This window comes from Coregonus lavaretus (assembly GCF_964263955.1).
Source record: "Coregonus lavaretus genome assembly, chromosome: 1".
Taxonomy (NCBI): Eukaryota; Metazoa; Chordata; class Actinopteri; order Salmoniformes; family Salmonidae; genus Coregonus; species Coregonus lavaretus.
Window position 1 is genome coordinate 3,134,790 of NC_139988.1, and position 18,596 is coordinate 3,153,385.

General features: G+C 41.7%; 1 protein-coding gene across 1 annotated transcript in view; it reads left to right on the forward strand.

The window, feature by feature from the left end:
* The window catches only part of LOC311118953 (neurexin-1a-beta-like), a gene marked incomplete at both ends in the record, with an annotated part of 435,621 nt that overhangs the window by 64,313 nt on the left and 352,712 nt on the right, over positions 1-18,596 (forward strand). Inside the window, one exon of the mRNA XM_084157689.1 lies at positions 3,853-4,034. Within this exon, the coding sequence (XP_084013815.1) occupies positions 3,853-4,034 (182 nt within the window). The remainder of the gene's footprint in view (positions 1-3,852; positions 4,035-18,596) is intronic.

The following is an 18,596-nucleotide window of genomic DNA, read 5'->3' on the forward strand; positions in this document are numbered from 1 at the left end:
GACAGTCGTGAAGAGGGCACAATAAAACATATTCCCCCTAAGGAGACTGAAAAGATTTGGCATAGGTCCTCAGATCCTCAAAAGGTTCTACAGCTGCACCATCGAGAACATCCTGACTGGTTGCATCACTGCCTGGTATGGCAACTGCTCGGCCTCCGACCGCAAGGCACTACAGAGGGTAGTGCGTACGGCCCAATACATCACTGGGTCCAAGCTTATACCAGGCGGTGTCAGAGGAAGGCCCTAAAAATTGTCAAAGACTCCAGCCACCCTAGTTATAGACTGTTCTCTCTGCTACCGCATGGCAAGCGGTACCGGAGCACCAAGTCTAGGTCCAAGAGGCTTCTAAACAGCTTCTACCCCCAAGCCATAAGACTCCTTAACATTTACATTTACGTCATTTAGCAGACGCTCTTATCCAGAGTGACTTACAAATTGGTGCATTCACCTTATAGCCAGTGGGACAACCACTTCACAATTTGTTTTTTTATTTTATTTATTTTTTATCTTTTTACTACTTTATCCTATCCCAGGTATTCCTTAAAGAGGTGGGGTTTCAAGTGTCTCCGGAAGGTGGTGAGTGACTCCGCTGTCCTGGCGTCGTGAAGGAGCTTGTTCCACCATTGGGGTGCCAGTGGTGGAACAAGCTAACATCTAATCAAATGGCTACCCAGACTATTTGCATTGCCCCTTAACACTTATTTTTCTTAAAACTGCATTGTTGGTTAAGGGCTTGTAAGTAAGCATTTCACTGTAAGGTCTACACCTGTTGTATTCGGCATATGTGACAATTGCAATTTGATTTGATTTGACAAACAGCTCGGCGAGCAAAATAACCCCAAGGAAACAACAACCATCATTGGAAAATATGATTATTAATAGGCTGTCACGCCCTGGCTCTGGGGACTCTTAAATGTTGAGCCAGGGTGTGGATTTGCTATGTTTAGTTTTTCTATGTTTTTGTTCTAGATCGTTTGATCTATGTTGGCCAGGGTGGTTCCGAATCAGAGGCAGCTGTAGCTCGTTGTCTCTGATTGGGTAACATACTTAGGCAGCCTGTTTTGCACTAGTCTTTGTGGGATCTTGATCCGTAAAGGTTTGTTGTGTTATAACCTCAGGACTTCACGTATCGTTTGTTTGTTGTTTTTGTCGTTAAGTACGTTAAATAAAAGTATGTACGCTTATCACGCTGCGCCTTGGTCCGTGTCTTCAGTCAACGATCGTGACAGAAGATCCCACCATAAGAGGACCAAGCAGCGTGCCCAGGAGGAGAAGATGGCGATGTCGCAGGTGGGCAAATGGTGGTCTTGGGAGGAGAAATTCGCGGGGAAAGGGCCATGGGCAAAGGTAAATGCCCAGGCAGGAGAGGAGACTGTGGAGGCGCGCTACAGAGAGGAGCAGCGGCAACGAAGAGGGTACCGGCCGGGGAGGAAGCCCGAGAGACAGCCCCAATATTTTTTTTTCAGGGGGGCTAAAAGGGTGGTTGGCGGAGCCACGTACTGTGCCGCGAGTGTTCCGGCACTGTCCTGTACGTCCTGTGCTAGCACCACACACGTGTCGTGCTAAGGTGGGCATGCAGCCAGGACGGGGTGTGCCGGCTCAACGCTCGTGGCCTCCAGTACCCCTCCTCGGTCCCGTATATCCTGCGCCAGTGCCACGTGCTGTAGCGCCAGTACGAGTGCACAGCCCTGTACGTCCTGTGCTGATGCCTCACACATATTGTGTGGAAATAGGCATTCAGCCAGGACGGGTTGTGTCAGCTCTCCGCTCCAGACATCCAGTCCGCCTCCACAGTCCGGCCCGGCCCATTCCAGCTCCCCGCACCAAGCCAATGGTGCGCGTCGCCAGCCCGGTCCGGCCTGTTCCTGTCCCTCGCACCAAGGCAGTGGTGCGCGTCGCCAGCCCGGTCCGGCCTGTTCCTGTCCCTCGCACCAAGCCAGTGGTGCGCGTCGCCAGCCCGGTCCGGCCTGTTCCTGTCCCTCGCACCAAGACAGTGGTGCGCGTCGCCAGCCCGGTCCGGCCTGTTCCTGCTCCCCGCACCAAGCCAGTGGTGCGCGTCGTCAGCCCGGTCCGTCCCATTCCTGCTCCCCGCACCAAGCCAGTGGTGCGCGTCGTCTGCCCGGTCCGGCCCGTTCCTGCTCCCCACACCAAGCCAGTGGTGCGTGTGTCCAGTCCGGCACGGCCCGTGCCTGTTCCACCGGTGCCTGGTCCGGCACCGGTCAGTTGCTCCACTCCGGAGCCAGAGCAATCCGCTCCACCGGGGTCCGGTCCAACTCCAGTCAGCGGATCCACTTCGAAGCCAGAGCAATCCGCTCCACCAGTGTCCAGTCCAGCTCCGGCCAGCGGGACCAGATCAGGGGCGCAACGGGGGGGTGGAGAGAGAGTGGTGGTCACGCCCGGATCCGGATCCGCCTCCGAGGCGGAATGCCCACCCGGCCCCTACCCTCTTGTGTTTGTGTGGCGCGGTCGCAGTCCGCGCCTTTGGGGGGGGGTACTGTCACGCCCTTGCTCTGGGGACTCTTAAATGTTGAGCCAGGGTGTGGATTTGCTATGTTTAGTTTTTCTGTTTTTGTTCTAGATCGTTTGATCTATGTTGGCCAGGGTGGTTCCCAATCAGAGGCAGCTGTAGCTCGTTGTCTTTCATTGGGGACCATACTTAGGCAGCCTGTTTTGCACTAGTCTTTGTGGGATCTTGATCCGTAAAGGTTTGTTGTGTTATAACCTCAGGACTTCACGTATCGTTTGTTTGTTGTTTTTGTCGTTAAGTACGTTAAATAAAAGTATGTACGCTTATCACGCTGCTTCTTGGTCCGTGTCTTCAGTCAACGATCGTGACATAGGCCTTGAATCTCTACTCAATTCTGTTCTTTGGGAGCATACTTCTTTGTTCATTAGTAGAAAAGTATTTTTCCTCCTACCCATCAATTTGAATAGGTCACTAGTGTCTACCACTAACCTCTCTCCCCCCAGTGGGTTAGCTTTCTACCACAGCCTTTCAAACCAGGAACCGGATGGTACACTTATTTTAGGGCACACATGTCAAACTCATTCCACGGAGGGCTGAGTGTCTGTGGGTTTTCGCTCCTCCCTTGTACTTGATTGATGAATTAAGGTCACTAATTAGTAAGGAACTCCCCTCACCTTGATGTCTAGGTCTTAATTGAAAGGAAAACCCAAAAACCGGCAGACACTCGGCCCCCCGTGGAATGAGTTTGACACCGCTGTTCTAAGGTATTCCATCTAATTAGAAGCACATTTGAAATGTATTTTTTTTCTCAGACAGGCATTCACACACGCATACTGAACACGAGGTGTAACGTGCTTTACTCTAATCAGGATAAAGCTGCAGGCACCGTCTGTCTTTGAGACCGCTAACCAAGCGTAGGAGAAGGGGAGGTGGCCTGCCCACGCCGCTCGGCATGATGGGTACCTGAGCAGCAGCAGTGGAGGCAGAGACAGAGCTGGGTGTTTCCTTGCTCTGTGCCCTGCTTGTATATCTTTTCTTCCAGAGCTCCAAGGGCAGTGGTGTGTAATAACAAGGCCTACTTACACCGACAGGAACCTGCTTCACTGGAAGAAAATGGCTCCCGTTTTATATGTGTTAAAGTCAGTGTGTGTTTTCATGAAGGTCAAGTTGCAGTTTGAATGCCTTGGCATTACTATAGTTTGGGTGTTTGTGTTTTGTGTACACCTTTACAGAAAATATTCCGGAGTACATCAGAGAGTTTTCATATCCAACTACTTTCTTTCTGATCAGTGACACTATTATCCTGCCTTTAAACTTTACAGAGATAGTGGTCCATTTAAACTTATTACCATCCTAACTCTCCTTTCTCTCTCCTCTCTCTCCAGCTGGAACTACTTATATATTTGGGCGTGACGGTGGACTGATCACGTATACATGGCCTCCCAATGACAGGCCCAGCACGCGGGCAGACAGGCTGGCTATAGGCTTCAGCACACAGCTGGAGGATGCTGTTCTGGTGAGGGTGGACAGCTCCTCTGGCCTTGGAGACTACCTGAAGCTACACATTGTAAGTCTCTACTACTCTACTCAGCCTCTACTCTAGTCCTACTGATACTCTACTCTATTCTACTCGACTCATCCTCTACTCTACTCCTACTGACAATCTACTCTATTTTACTCTACTCTACTCCTACTGATACTCTACTCTATTCGACTCTACTCTACTCCTACTGATACTCTGCTCTATTCTACTCTACTCAGCCTCTACTCTAGTCCTACTGATACTCTGCTCTATTCTACTCTACTCGACTCAACTCCTAATGATACTCTACTCTATTCTACTCTACTCAGTCTCTACTCTACTCCTACTGATAATCTACTCTATTCTACTCTACTCTACTCCTACTGATACTCTGCTCTATTCTACTCTACTCTACTCCTACTGATACTCTACTCTATTCTACTCTACCCTACTCCTACTGATACTCTGCTCTATTCTACTCTACTCTACTCCTACTGATACTCTACTCTATTCTACTCTACTCAGCCTCTACTCTAGTCCGACTGATACTCTGCTCTATTCTACTCTGCTCTACTCCTACTGATACTCTACTCTATTCTACTCTACTCAGTCTCTACTTTAGTCCTACTGATACTCTACTCTATTCTACTCTACCCTACTCCTACTGATACTCTGCTCTATTCTACTCTACTCTACTCCTACTGATAATCTACTCTATTCTACTCTACTCTACTCCTACTGATACTCTGCTCTCTTCTACTCTACTCTACACCTACTGATACTCTACTATATTCTACTCTACTTAGCCTCTACTCTACTCCTACTGATAATCTACTCTATTCTACTCTACTCTACTCCTACTGATACTCTGCTCTATTCTACTCTGCTCTACTCCTACTGATACTCTACTCTATTCTACACTACTCAGCCTCTACTCTACTCCTACTGATACTCTACTCTACTCTATTCTACTCTACTCAGTCTCTACTCTAGTCTTACTGATACTCTACTCTATTCTACTCTCCTATACTCCTACTGATACCCTACTCTATTCTACTCTCCTCTACTCCTACTGATACTCTACTATAATCTACTCTACTCTACTCCTACTGATACTCTACTATAATCTACTCTACTCTACTCCTACTGATACTCTACTCTATTCGACTCTACTCTACTCCTACTGATACTCTGCTCTATTCTACTCTACTCAGCCTCTACTCTAGTCCTACTGATACTCTGCTCTATTCTACTCTACTCGACTCTACTCCTAATGATACTCAACTCTATTCTACTCTACTCAGCCTCTACTCTACTCCTACTGATAATCTACTCTATTCTACTCTACTCTACTCCTACTGATACTCTGCTCTATTCTACTCTACTCTACTCCTACTGATACTCTACTCTATTCTACTCTACCCTACTCCTACTGATACTCTGCTCTATTCTACTCTACTCTACTCCTACTGATACTCTACTCTATTCTACTCTACTCAGCCTCTACTCTAGTCCGACTGATACTCTGCTCTATTCTACTCTGCTCTACTCCTACTGATACTCTACTCTATTCTACTCTACTCAGTCTCTACTTTAATCCTACTGATACTCTACTCTATTCTACTCTACCCTACTCCTACTGATACTCTGCTCTATTCTACTCTACTCTACTCCTACTGATAATCTACTCTATTCTACTCTACTCTACTCCTACTGATACTCTGCTCTATTCTACTCTGCTCTACTCCTACTGATACTCTACTCTATTCTACACTATTCAGCCTCTACTCTACTCCTACTGATACTCTACTCAGTCTCTACTCTAGTCTTACTGATACTGTACTCTATTCTACTCTCCTATACTCCTACTGATACCCTACTCTATTCTACTCTCCTCTACTCCTACTGATACTCTACTATAATCTACTCTACTCTACTCATACTCTACTCTACTCTATTCTACTCTCCTCTACTCCCACTGATACTCTACTATATTCTACTCTACTCAGCCTCTACTCTCGTCCTACTGATACTATTCTACTCTACTCTACTCCTACTGATACTCTACTCTATTCTACTCTACTCAGCCTCTACTCTACTGCCACTGATACTCTACTCTATTCTACTCTACTCAGTCTCTACTCTAGTCCTACTGATACTCTGCTCTATTCTACTCTACTGTACTCTACTCCTACTGATACTCTACTATATTCTACTCTACTCTACTCCTACTGATACTCTACTCTATTCTACTCTACTCTACTCCTACTGATACTCTATTCTATTCTACTCTACTCTACTCTACTCCTACTGATACTCTACTCTATTCTAGTCTACCCTACTCCTATTGATAATATACTCTACTATACTCTACTCTAGTCATACTCTACTCTATTCTACTCTCCTCTACTCCTACTGATACTCTACTCTATTCTACTCTACTCTACTCCTACTGATACTCTACTCTATTCTACTCTACCCTACTCCTATTGATAATATACTCTATTATTCTCTACTCTAGTCATACTCTACTCTATTCTACTCTCCTCTACTCCTACTGATACTCTACTCTATTCCACTCTACTCAGTCTCTACTCAAGTCCTACTGATACTCTACTCTATTCTACTCAACTCATCCTCTACTCTACTCCTACTGACAATCTACTCTATTTTACTCTACTCTACTCTACTCCTACTGATACTCTACTCTATTCGACTCTACTCTACTCCTACTGATACTCTGCTCTATTCTACTCTACTCAGCCTCTACTCTAGTCCTACTGATACTCTGCTCTATTCTACTCTACTCGACTCAACTCCTAATGATACTCTACTCTATTCTACTCTACTCAGCCTCTACTCTACTCCTACTGATAATCTACTCTATTCTACTCTACTCTACTCCTACTGATACTCTGCTCTATTCTACTCTACTCTACTCCTACTGATACTCTACTCTATTCTACTCTACCCTACTCCTACTGATACTCTGCTCTATTCTACTCTACTCTACTCCTACTGATACTCTACTCTATTCTACTCTACTCAGCCTCTACTCTAGTCCGACTGATACTCTGCTCTATTCTACTCTGCTCTACTCCTACTGATACTCTACTCTATTCTACTCTACTCAGTCTCTACTTTAGTCCTACTGATACTCTACTCTATTCTACTCTACCCTACTCCTACTGATACTCTGCTCTATTCTACTCTACTCCACTCCTACTGATAATCTACTCTATTCTACTCTACTCTACTCCTACTGATACTCTGCTCTCTTCTACTCTACTCTACACCTACTGATACTCTACTATATTCTACTCTACTTAGCCTCTACTCTACTCCTACTGATAATCTACTCTATTCTACTCTACTCTACTCCTACTGATACTCTGCTCTATTCTACTCTGCTCTACTCCTACTGATACTCTACTCTATTCTACACTACTCAGCCTCTACTCTACTCCTACTGATACTCTACTCTACTCTATTCTACTCTACTCAGTCTCTACTCTAGTCTTACTGATACTCTACTCTATTCTACTCTCCTATACTCCTACTGATACCCTACTCTATTCTACTCTCCTCTACTCCTACTGATACTCTACTCTATTCGACTCTACTCTACTCCTACTGATACTCTGCTCTATTCTACTCTACTCAGCCTCTACTCTAGTCCTACTGATACTCTGCTCTATTCTACTCTACTCGACTCTACTCCTAATGATACTCAACTCTATTCTACTCTACTCAGCCTCTACTCTACTCCTACTGATCATCTACTCTATTCTACTCTACTCTACTCCTACTGATAATCTGCTCTATTCTACTCTACTCTACTCCTACTGATACTCTACTCTATTCTACTCTACCCTACTCCTACTGATACTCTGCTCTATTCTACTCTACTCTACTCCTACTGATACTCTACTCTATTCTACTCTACTCAGCCTCTACTCTAGTCCGACTGATACTCTGCTCTATTCTACTCTGCTCTACTCCTACTGATACTCTACTCTATTCTACTCTACTCAGTCTCTACTTTAATCCTACTGATACTCTACTCTATTCTACTCTACCCTACTCCTACTGATACTCTGCTCTATTCTACTCTACTCTACTCCTACTGATAATCTACTCTATTCTACTCTACTCTACTCCTACTGATACTCTGCTCTATTCTACTCTGCTCTACTCCTACTGATACTCTACTCTATTCTACACTATTCAGCCTCTACTCTACTCCTACTGATACTCTACTCTACTCTGTTCTACTCTACTCAGTCTCTACTCTAGTCTTACTGATACTGTACTCTATTCTACTCTCCTATACTCCTACTGATACCCTACTCTATTCTACTCTCCTCTACTCCTACTGATACTCTACTATAATCTACTCTACTCTACTCATACTCTACTCTAATCTATTCTACTCTCCTCTACTCCCACTGATACTCTACTATATTCTACTCTACTCAGCCTCTACTCTAGTCCTACTGATACTATTCTACTCTACTCTACTCCTACTGATACTCTACTCTATTCTACTCTACTCAGCCTCTACTCTACTGCCACTGATACTCTACTCTATTCTACTCTACTCGGTCTCTACTCTAGTCCTACTGATACTCTGCTCTATTCTACTCTACTGTACTCTACTCCTACTGATACTCTACTATATTCTACTCTACTCTACTCCTACTGATACTCTACTCTATTCTACTCTACTCTACTCCTACTGATACTCTATTCTATTCTACTCTACTCTACTCTACTCCTACTGATACTCTACTCTATTCTAGTCTACCCTACTCCTATTGATAATATACTCTACTATACTCTACTCTAGTCATACTCTACTCTATTCTACTCTCCTCTACTCCTACTTATACTCTACTCTATTCTACTCTACTCTACTCCTACTGATACTCTACTCTATTCTACTCTACCCTACTCCTATTGATAATATACTCTATTATTCTCTACTGTAGTCATACTCTACTCTATTCTACTCTCCTCTACTCCTACTGATACTCTACTCTATTCCACTCTACTCAGTCTCTACTCAAGTCCTACTGATACTCTACTCTATTCTACTCAACTCATCCTCTACTCTACTCCTACTGACAATCTACTCTATTTTACTCTACTCTACTCTACTCCTACTGATACTCTACTCTATTCGACTCTACTCTACTCCTACTGATACTCTGCTCTATTCTACTCTACTCAGCCTCTACTCTAGTCCTACTGATACTCTGCTCTATTCTACTCTACTCGACTCAACTCCTAATGATACTCTACTCTATTCTACTCTACTCAGCCTCTACTCTACTCCTACTGATAATCTACTCTATTCTACTCTACTCTACTCCTACTGATACTCTTCTCTATTCTACTCTACTCTACTCCTACTGATACTCTACTCTATTCTACTCTACCCTACTCCTACTGATACTCTGCTCTATTCTACTCTACTCTACTCCTACTGATACTCTACTCTATTCTACTCTACTCAGCCTCTACTCTAGTCCGACTGATACTCTGCTCTATTCTACTCTGCTCTACTCCTACTGATACTCTACTCTATTCTACTCTACTCAGTCTCTACTTTAGTCCTACTGATACTCTACTCTATTCTACTCTACCCTACTCCTACTGATACTCTGCTCTATTCTACTCTACTCTACTCCTACTGATAATCTACTCTATTCTACTCTACTCTACTCCTACTGATACTCTGCTCTCTTCTACTCTACTCTACACCTACTGATACTCTACTATATTCTACTCTACTTAGCCTCTACTCTACTCCTACTGATAATCTACTCTATTCTACTCTACTCTACTCCTACTGATACTCTGCTCTATTCTACTCTGCTCTACTCCTACTGATACTCTACTCTATTCTACACTACTCAGCCTCTACTCTACTCCTACTGATACTCTACTCTACTCTATTCTACTCTACTCAGTCTCTACTCTAGTCTTACTGATACTCTACTCTATTCTACTCTCCTATACTCCTACTGATACCCTACTCTATTCTACTCTCCTCTACTCCTACTGATACTCTACTATAATCTACTCTACTCTACTCCTACTGATACTCTACTCTATTCGACTCTACTCTACTCCTACTGATACTCTGCTCTATTCTACTCTACTCAGCCTCTACTCTAGTCCTACTGATACTCTGCTCTATTCTACTCTACTCGACTCTACTCCTAATGATACTCAACTCTATTCTACTCTACTCAGCCTCTACTCTACTCCTACTGATAATCTACTCTATTCTACTCTACTCTACTCCTACTGATACTCTGCTCTATTCTACTCTACTCTACTCCTACTGATACTCTACTCTATTCTACTCTACCCTACTCCTACTGATACTCTGCTCTATTCTACTCTGCTCTACTCCTACTGATACTCTACTCTATTCTACACTATTCAGCCTCTACTCTACTCCTACTGATACTCTACTCTACTCTATTCTACTCTACTCAGTCTCTACTCTAGTCTTACTGATACTGTACTCTATTCTACTCTCCTATACTCCTACTGATACCCTACTCTATTCTACTCTCCTCTACTCCTACTGATACTCTACTATAATCTACTCTACTCTACTCATACTCTACTCTACTCTATTCTTCTCTCCTCTACTCCCACTGATACTCTACTATATTCTACTCTACTCAGCCTCTACTCTAGTCCTACTGATACTATTCTACTCTACTCTACTCCTACTGATACTCTACTCTATTCTACTCTACTCAGCCTCTACTCTACTGCCACTGATACTCTACTCTATTCTACTCTACTCAGTCTCTACTCTAGTCCTACTGATACTCTGCTCTATTCTACTCTACTGTACTCTACTCCTACTGATACTCTACTATATTCTACTCTACTCTACTCCTACTGATACTCTACTCTACTCCTACTGATAATCTATTCTATTCTACTCTACTCTACTCTACTCCTACTGATACTCTACTCTATTCTAGTCTACCCTACTCCTATTGATAATATACTCTACTATACTCTACTCTAGTCATACTCTACTCTATTCTACTCTCCTCTACTCCTACTGATACTCTACTCTATTCTACTCTCCTCTACTCCTACTGATACTCTACTCTATTCCACTCTACTCAGTCTCTACTCAAGTCCTACTGATACTGTGATCTATTCTACTCTGCTCTACTCCTACTGATACTCTACTCTATTCTACTCTGCTCTACTCCTACTGATACTCTACTCTATTCTACTCTACTCTACTCCTACTGATACTCTACTCTATTCTACTCTACTCAGTCTCTACTCAAGTCCTACTGATACTCTGCTCTATTCTACTCTGCTCTACTCCTACTGATACTCTACTCTATTCTACTCTACTCTACTCCTATTAATACTCTACTCTATTCTACTCTACTCTACTCCTACTGATACTCTACTCTATTCTACTCTACCCTACTCCAATTGATAATATACTCTATTATACTCTACTCTAGTCATACTCTACTCAATTCTACTCTCCTCTACTCCTCCTGATACTCTACTCTATTCTACTCTACTCAGCCTTTAATCTAGTCCTACTGATACTCTACTCTATTCTACTCTACCCTACTCCTTTTGATACTCTACTCTATTCTACTCTCCTCTACTCCTACTGATACTCTATTCTATTCTACTCTACTCTACTCCTAATGATACTCTACTCTACTCTACCCTACTCCTACTGATACTCTACTATATTCTACTCTACTCTACTCCTACTGATACTCTATTCTACTCTACTCTACTCTACTCTACTCCTACTGATACTCTACTCTATTCTACTCTACCCAACTCCTATTGATAATATACTCTATTATACTCTACTCTAGTCATACTCTACTCTATTCTACTCTCCTCTACTCCTACTGATACTCTACTCTATTCTACTCTACTCAGTCTCTACTCCAGTCCTACTGATACTGTGCTCTATTCTACTCTACTCCTACTGATACTCTATTCTATTCTACTCTATTCTACTCTACTCTACTCCTACTGATACTCTCCTCTATTCTACTCTACCCTACTCCTATTGATAATATACTCTATTATATTCTACTCTAGTCATACTCTACTCTACTCAGCCTCTCCTCTACTCCTACTGATACTCTACTCTATTATACTCTACTCAGTCTCTACTCTAGTCCTACTGATACTCTGCTCTATTCTACTCTACTCCTACTGATACTCTACTCTGTTCTACTCTACTCTACTCCTACTGATACTCTACTATATTCTACTCTACTTAGCCTCTACTCTACTCCTACTGATACTCTACTATATTCTACTCTACTCAGTCTCTACTCTAGTCCTACTGATACTCTTCTCTATTCTACTCTACTCTACTCCTACTGGTACTCTAATCTATACTACTCTACTCTAGTCCTACTGATACTCTACTCTATTCTACTCTACTCTACTCCTACTGATACTCTACTATATTCTACTCTACTTAGCCTCTACTCTACTCCTACTGATACTATTCTACTATACTCTACTCCTACTGATACTCTACTCTATTCTACTCTCCTCTACTCCTACTGATACTCTACTATATTCTACTCTACTTAGCCTCTCCTCTACTCCTACTGATACTCTACTCTATTCTACTCTACTCAGCCTCTACTCTAGTCCTACTGATACTATTCTACTATACTCTACTCCTACTGATACTCTACTCTATTCTACTCTCCTCTACTCCTACTGATATTCTATTCTATCCTACTCTACTCTACTCCTACTGATACTCTACTCTATTCTACTCTACCCTACCTCTACTGATATTCTGCTCTATTCTACTCTACTCTACTCCTACTGATACTCTACTCAATTCTACTCTCCTCAGCCTCTTCTCTAGTCCGACTGATACTCTGCTCTATTCTACTCTACTCTACTCCTACTGATACTCTACTCTATTCTACTCTACTCAGCCTTTACTGTACTCCTACTGATACTCTACTCTATTCTACTCTACTCTACTCCTACTGATACTCTACTCTACTCTACTACTACTGATACTCTACTCTATTCTACTCTTCTCTACTCCTACTGATACTCTGCTCTATTCTATTCTACTCTAATCTACTCCTACTGATACGCTACTCTACTCTACTCCTACTGATAGTCTACTCTATTCTACTCTACTCCTACTGATAATCTACTCTATTCTACTCTACTCATCCTCTACTCTAGTCCTACTGATACTCTACTCTATTCTACTCTACTCTACTCCTACTGACACTCTACTCTATTCTACTCTCCTCTACTCCTACTGATACTCTACTCTATTCTACTCTCCTCTACTCCTACTGATACTCTAGTCTATTCTACTCTACTCTACTCCTACTGATACGCTACTCTACTCTACTCCTACTGATAGTCTACTCTATTCTACTCTACTCCTACTGATACTCTACTCTATTCTACTCTCCTCTACTCCTACTGATACACTACTCTATTCTACTCTACTCATCCTCTACTCTACTCCTACTGATACTCTACTCTATTCTACTCTACTTAGCCTCTACTCTACTCCTACTGATACTCTGCTCTATTCTATTCTACTCTACTCTACTCCTACTGATACGCTACTCTACTCTACTCCTACTGATACTCTACTCTATTCTACTCTACCCTACTCCTACTGATACTATACTCTATTCTACTCTACTCTACTCATACTCTACTCTATTCTACTCTCCTCTACTCCTACTGATACTCTACTCTATTCTACTCTACTCAGCCTCTTCTCTACTCCTACTGATACTCTACTCTATTCTACTCTACTCTACTCCTACTGATACTCTACTCTATTCTACTTTACCCTACTCCTACTGATACTCTGCTCTATTCTACTCTCCTCTACTCCTACTGATACTCTACTCTATTCTACTCTCCTCTACTCCTACTGATACTCTATTCAATCCTACTCTACTCTACTCCTACTGATACTCTACTCTATTCTACTCTACCCTACTCCTACTGATACTCTGCTCTATTCTACTCTACTCTACTCTTACTGATACTCTACTCTATTATACTCTACTCAGCCTTTACTGTACTCCTACTGATACTCTACTCTATTCTACTACTCAGTCTCTACTCTAGTCCTAATGATACTCTGCTCTATTCTACTCTACTCTACTCCTACTGATACTATAATCTACTCTACTCTACTACTACTGATACTCTACTCTATTATACTCTACTCTACTCCTACTGATACTCTACTCTACTCTATTCTACTCTCCTCTACTCCTACTGATACTCTACTCTATTCTACTCTACTCAGTCTCTACTCCAGTCCTACTGATACTCTGCTCTACTCTACTCATACTCTACTCTATTCTACTCTCCTCTACTCCTACTGATACTCTACTCTATTCAACTCTACTCAGCCTCTTCACTACTCCTACTGATACTCTACTCTGTTCTACTCTACTCTACTCCTACTGATACTCTACTCTATTCTACTCCCTCTACTCCTACTGATACTCTACTCTATTCTACTCTCCTCTACTCCTACTGATACTCTACTCTATTCTACTCTCCTCTACTCCTACTGATACTCTATTCTATCCTACTCTACTCTACTCCTACTGATACTCTACTCTATTCTACTCTACCCTACTCCTACTGATACTCTGCTCTATTCTACTCTACTCTACTCCTACTGATAATCTACTCTATTCTACTCTACTCTACTCCTACTGATACTCTGCTCTATTCTACTCTGCTCTACTCCTACTGATACTCTACTCTATTCTACACTACTCAGCCTCTACTCTACTCCTACTGATACTCTACTCTATTCTACTCTACTCAGTCTCTACTCTAGTCTTACTGATACTCTACTCTATTCTACTCTCCTCTACTCCTACTGATACTCTACTATATTCTACTCTACTCAGCCTCTACTCTAGTCCTACTGATACTATTCTACTCTACTCTACTCCTACTGATACTCTACTCTATTCTACTCTACTCAGCCTCTACTCTACTGCCACTGATACTCTACTCTATTCTACTCTACTCAGTCTCTACTCTAGTCCTACTGATACTCTGCTCTATTCTACTCTACTGTACTCTACTCCTACTGATACTCTACTATATTCTACTCTACTCTACTCCTACTGATACTCTACTCTATTCTACTCTACTCTACTCCTACTGATACTCTATTCTATTCTACTCTACTCTACTCTACTCTACTCCTACTGATACTCTACTCTATTCTAGTCTACCCTACTCCTATTGATAATATACTCTACTATACTCTACTCTAGTCATACTCTACTCTATTCTACTCTCCTCTACTCCTACTGATACTCTACTCTATTCTACTCTCCTCTACTCCTACTGATACTCTACTCTATTCTACTCTGCTCTACTCCTACTGATACTCTACTCTATTCTACTCTACTCTACTCCTACTGATACTCTACTCTATTCTACTCTTCTCAGTCTCTACTCAAGTCCTACTGATACTCTGCTCTATTCTACTCTGCTCTACTCCTACTGATACTCTACTCTATTCTACTCTACTCTACTCCTATTAATACTCTACTCTATTCTAATCTACTCTACTCTACTCTTACTGATACTCTACTCTATTCTACTCTACCCTACTCCAATTGATAATATACTCTATTATACTCTACTCTAGTCATACTCTACTCTATTCTACTCTCCTCTACTCCTCCTGATACTCTACTCTATTCTACTCTACTCAGCCTTTAATCTAGTCCTACTGATACTCTACTCTATTCTACTCTACCCTACTCCTATTGATAATATACTCTATTATACTCTACTCTAGTCATACTCTACACTATTCTACTCTCCTCTACTCCTACTGATACTCTACTCTATTCTACTCTACTCAGTCTCTACTCCAGTCCTACTGAAACTGTGCTCTATTCTACTCTACTCTACTCCTACTGATACTCTATTCTATTCTACTCTATTCTACTCTACTCTACTCTACTCCTACTGATACTCTCCTCTATTCTACTCTACCCTACTCCTATTGATAACATACTCTATTATACTCTACTCTAGTCATACTCTACTCTACTCAGCCTCTCCTCTACTCCTACTGATACTCTACTCTATTATACTCTACTCAGTCTCTACTCTAGTCCTAATGATACTCTGCTCTATTCTACTCTACTCCTACTGATACTCTACTCTATTCTACTCTACTCTACTCCTACTGATACTCTACTATATTCTACTCTACTTAGCCTCTACTCTACTCCTACTGATACTCTACTATATTCTACTCTACTCAGTCTCTACTCTAGTCCTACTGATACTCTTCTCTATTCTACTCTACTCTACTCCTACTGGTACTCTAATCTATACTACTCTACTCTAGTCCTACTGATACTCTACTATATTCTACTCTACTCTACTCCTACTGATACTCTACTATATTCTACTCTACTTAGCCTGTACTCTACTCCTACTGATACTCTACTCAATTCTACTCTCATCAGCCTCTACTCTAGTCCTACTGATACTATTCTACTCTCCTCTACTCCTACTGATACTATACTCTATTCTACTCTACTCAGCCTCTACTCTAGTCCTACTGATACTATTCTACTATACTCTACTCCTACTGATACTCTACTCTATTCTACTCTCCTCTACTCCTACTGATATTCTATTCTATCCTACTCTACTCTACTCCTACTGATAGTCAACTATATTCTACTCTACCCTACCTCTACTGATATTCTGCTCTATTCTACTCTACTCCTACTGATACTCTACTCAATTCTACTCTCCTCAGCCTCTTCTCTAGTCCGACTGATACTCTGCTCTATTCTACTCTACTCTACTCCTACTGATACTCTACTCTATTCTACTCTACTCAGCCTTTACTGTACTCCTACTGATACTCTACTCTATTCTACTCTACTCTACTCCTACTGATACTCTACTCTACTCTTCTACTACTGATATTCTACTCTATTCTACTCTACTCTACTCCTACTGATACTCTACTCTATTCTACTCTACTCTACTCTACTCTACTCTACTCTACTCTACTCTACTCTACTCCTACTGATACTCTACACTATTCTACTCTATTTAGCCTCTACTCTACTCCTACTGATACTCTGCTCTATTCTACTCTACTCTACTCTACTCCTACTGATACTCTAGTCTATTCTACTCTACTCCTACTGATACGCTTCTCTACTCTACTCATACTGATAGTCTACTATATTCTACTCTACTCCTACTGATACTCTACTCTATTCTATTCTTATCTACTCCTCCTGATACACTACTCTATTCTACTCTACTCATCCTCTACTCTAGTCCTACTGATACTCTACTCTATTCTACTCTACTCTACTCCTACTGATACTCTACTCTACTCTCCTCTACTCCTACTGATACTCTACTCTATTCTACTCTCCTCTACTCCTACTGATACTCTAGTCTATTCTACTCTACTCTACTCCTACTGATACGCTACTCTACTCTACTCCTACTGATAGTCTACTCTATTCTACTCTAATCCTACTGATACTCTACTCTATTCTACTCTCCTCTACTCCTACTGATACTCTACTCTATTCTACTCTACTCATCCTCTACTCTAGTCCTACTGATACTCTACTCTATTCTACTCTACCCTACTCCTACTGATACTCTACTCTATTCTACTCTACCCTACTCCTACTCCTACTGATACTATACTCTATTCTACTCTACTCTACTCATACTCTACTCTATTCTACTCTCCTCTACTCCTACTGATACTCTACTCTATTCTACTCTACTCAGCCTCTTCTCTACTCCTACTGATACTCTACTCTATTCTACTCTACTCTACTCCTACTGATACTCTACTCTATTCTACTCTCCTCTACTCCTACTGATACTCTACTCTATTCTACTCTATTCTACTCTCCTCTACTCCTACTGATACTCTACTCTATTCTACTCTACTCAGTCTCTACTCCAGTCCTACTGATACTGTGCTCTATTCTACTCTACACTACTCCTACTGATACTCTATTCTATTCTATTCTATTCTACTCTACTCTACTCTACTCCTACTGATACTCTACTCTATTCTACTCTACCCTACTCCTATTGATAATATACTCTATTATACTCTACTCTAGTCATACTCTACTCTACTCAGCCTCTCCTCTACTCCTACTGATACTCTACTCTATTCTACTCTACTCAGTCTCTATTCCAGTCCTACTGATACTGTGCTCTATTCTACTCTACTCTACTCCTACTGATACTCTTTTCTATTCTACTCTACTCTACTCCTACTGATACTCTACTCTATTCTACTCTACTCTATTCCTACTGATACTCTACTCTATTATACTCTACTCAGTCTCTACTCTAGTCCTACTGATACTCTGCTATATTCTACTCTATTCCTACTGATATTCTACTCTATTCTACTCTACTCAGCCTCTACTCTAGTCCTATTGATACTCTACTATATTCTACTCTACTCCTACTGATACTCTACTGTATTATACTCTCCTCTATTTCTAC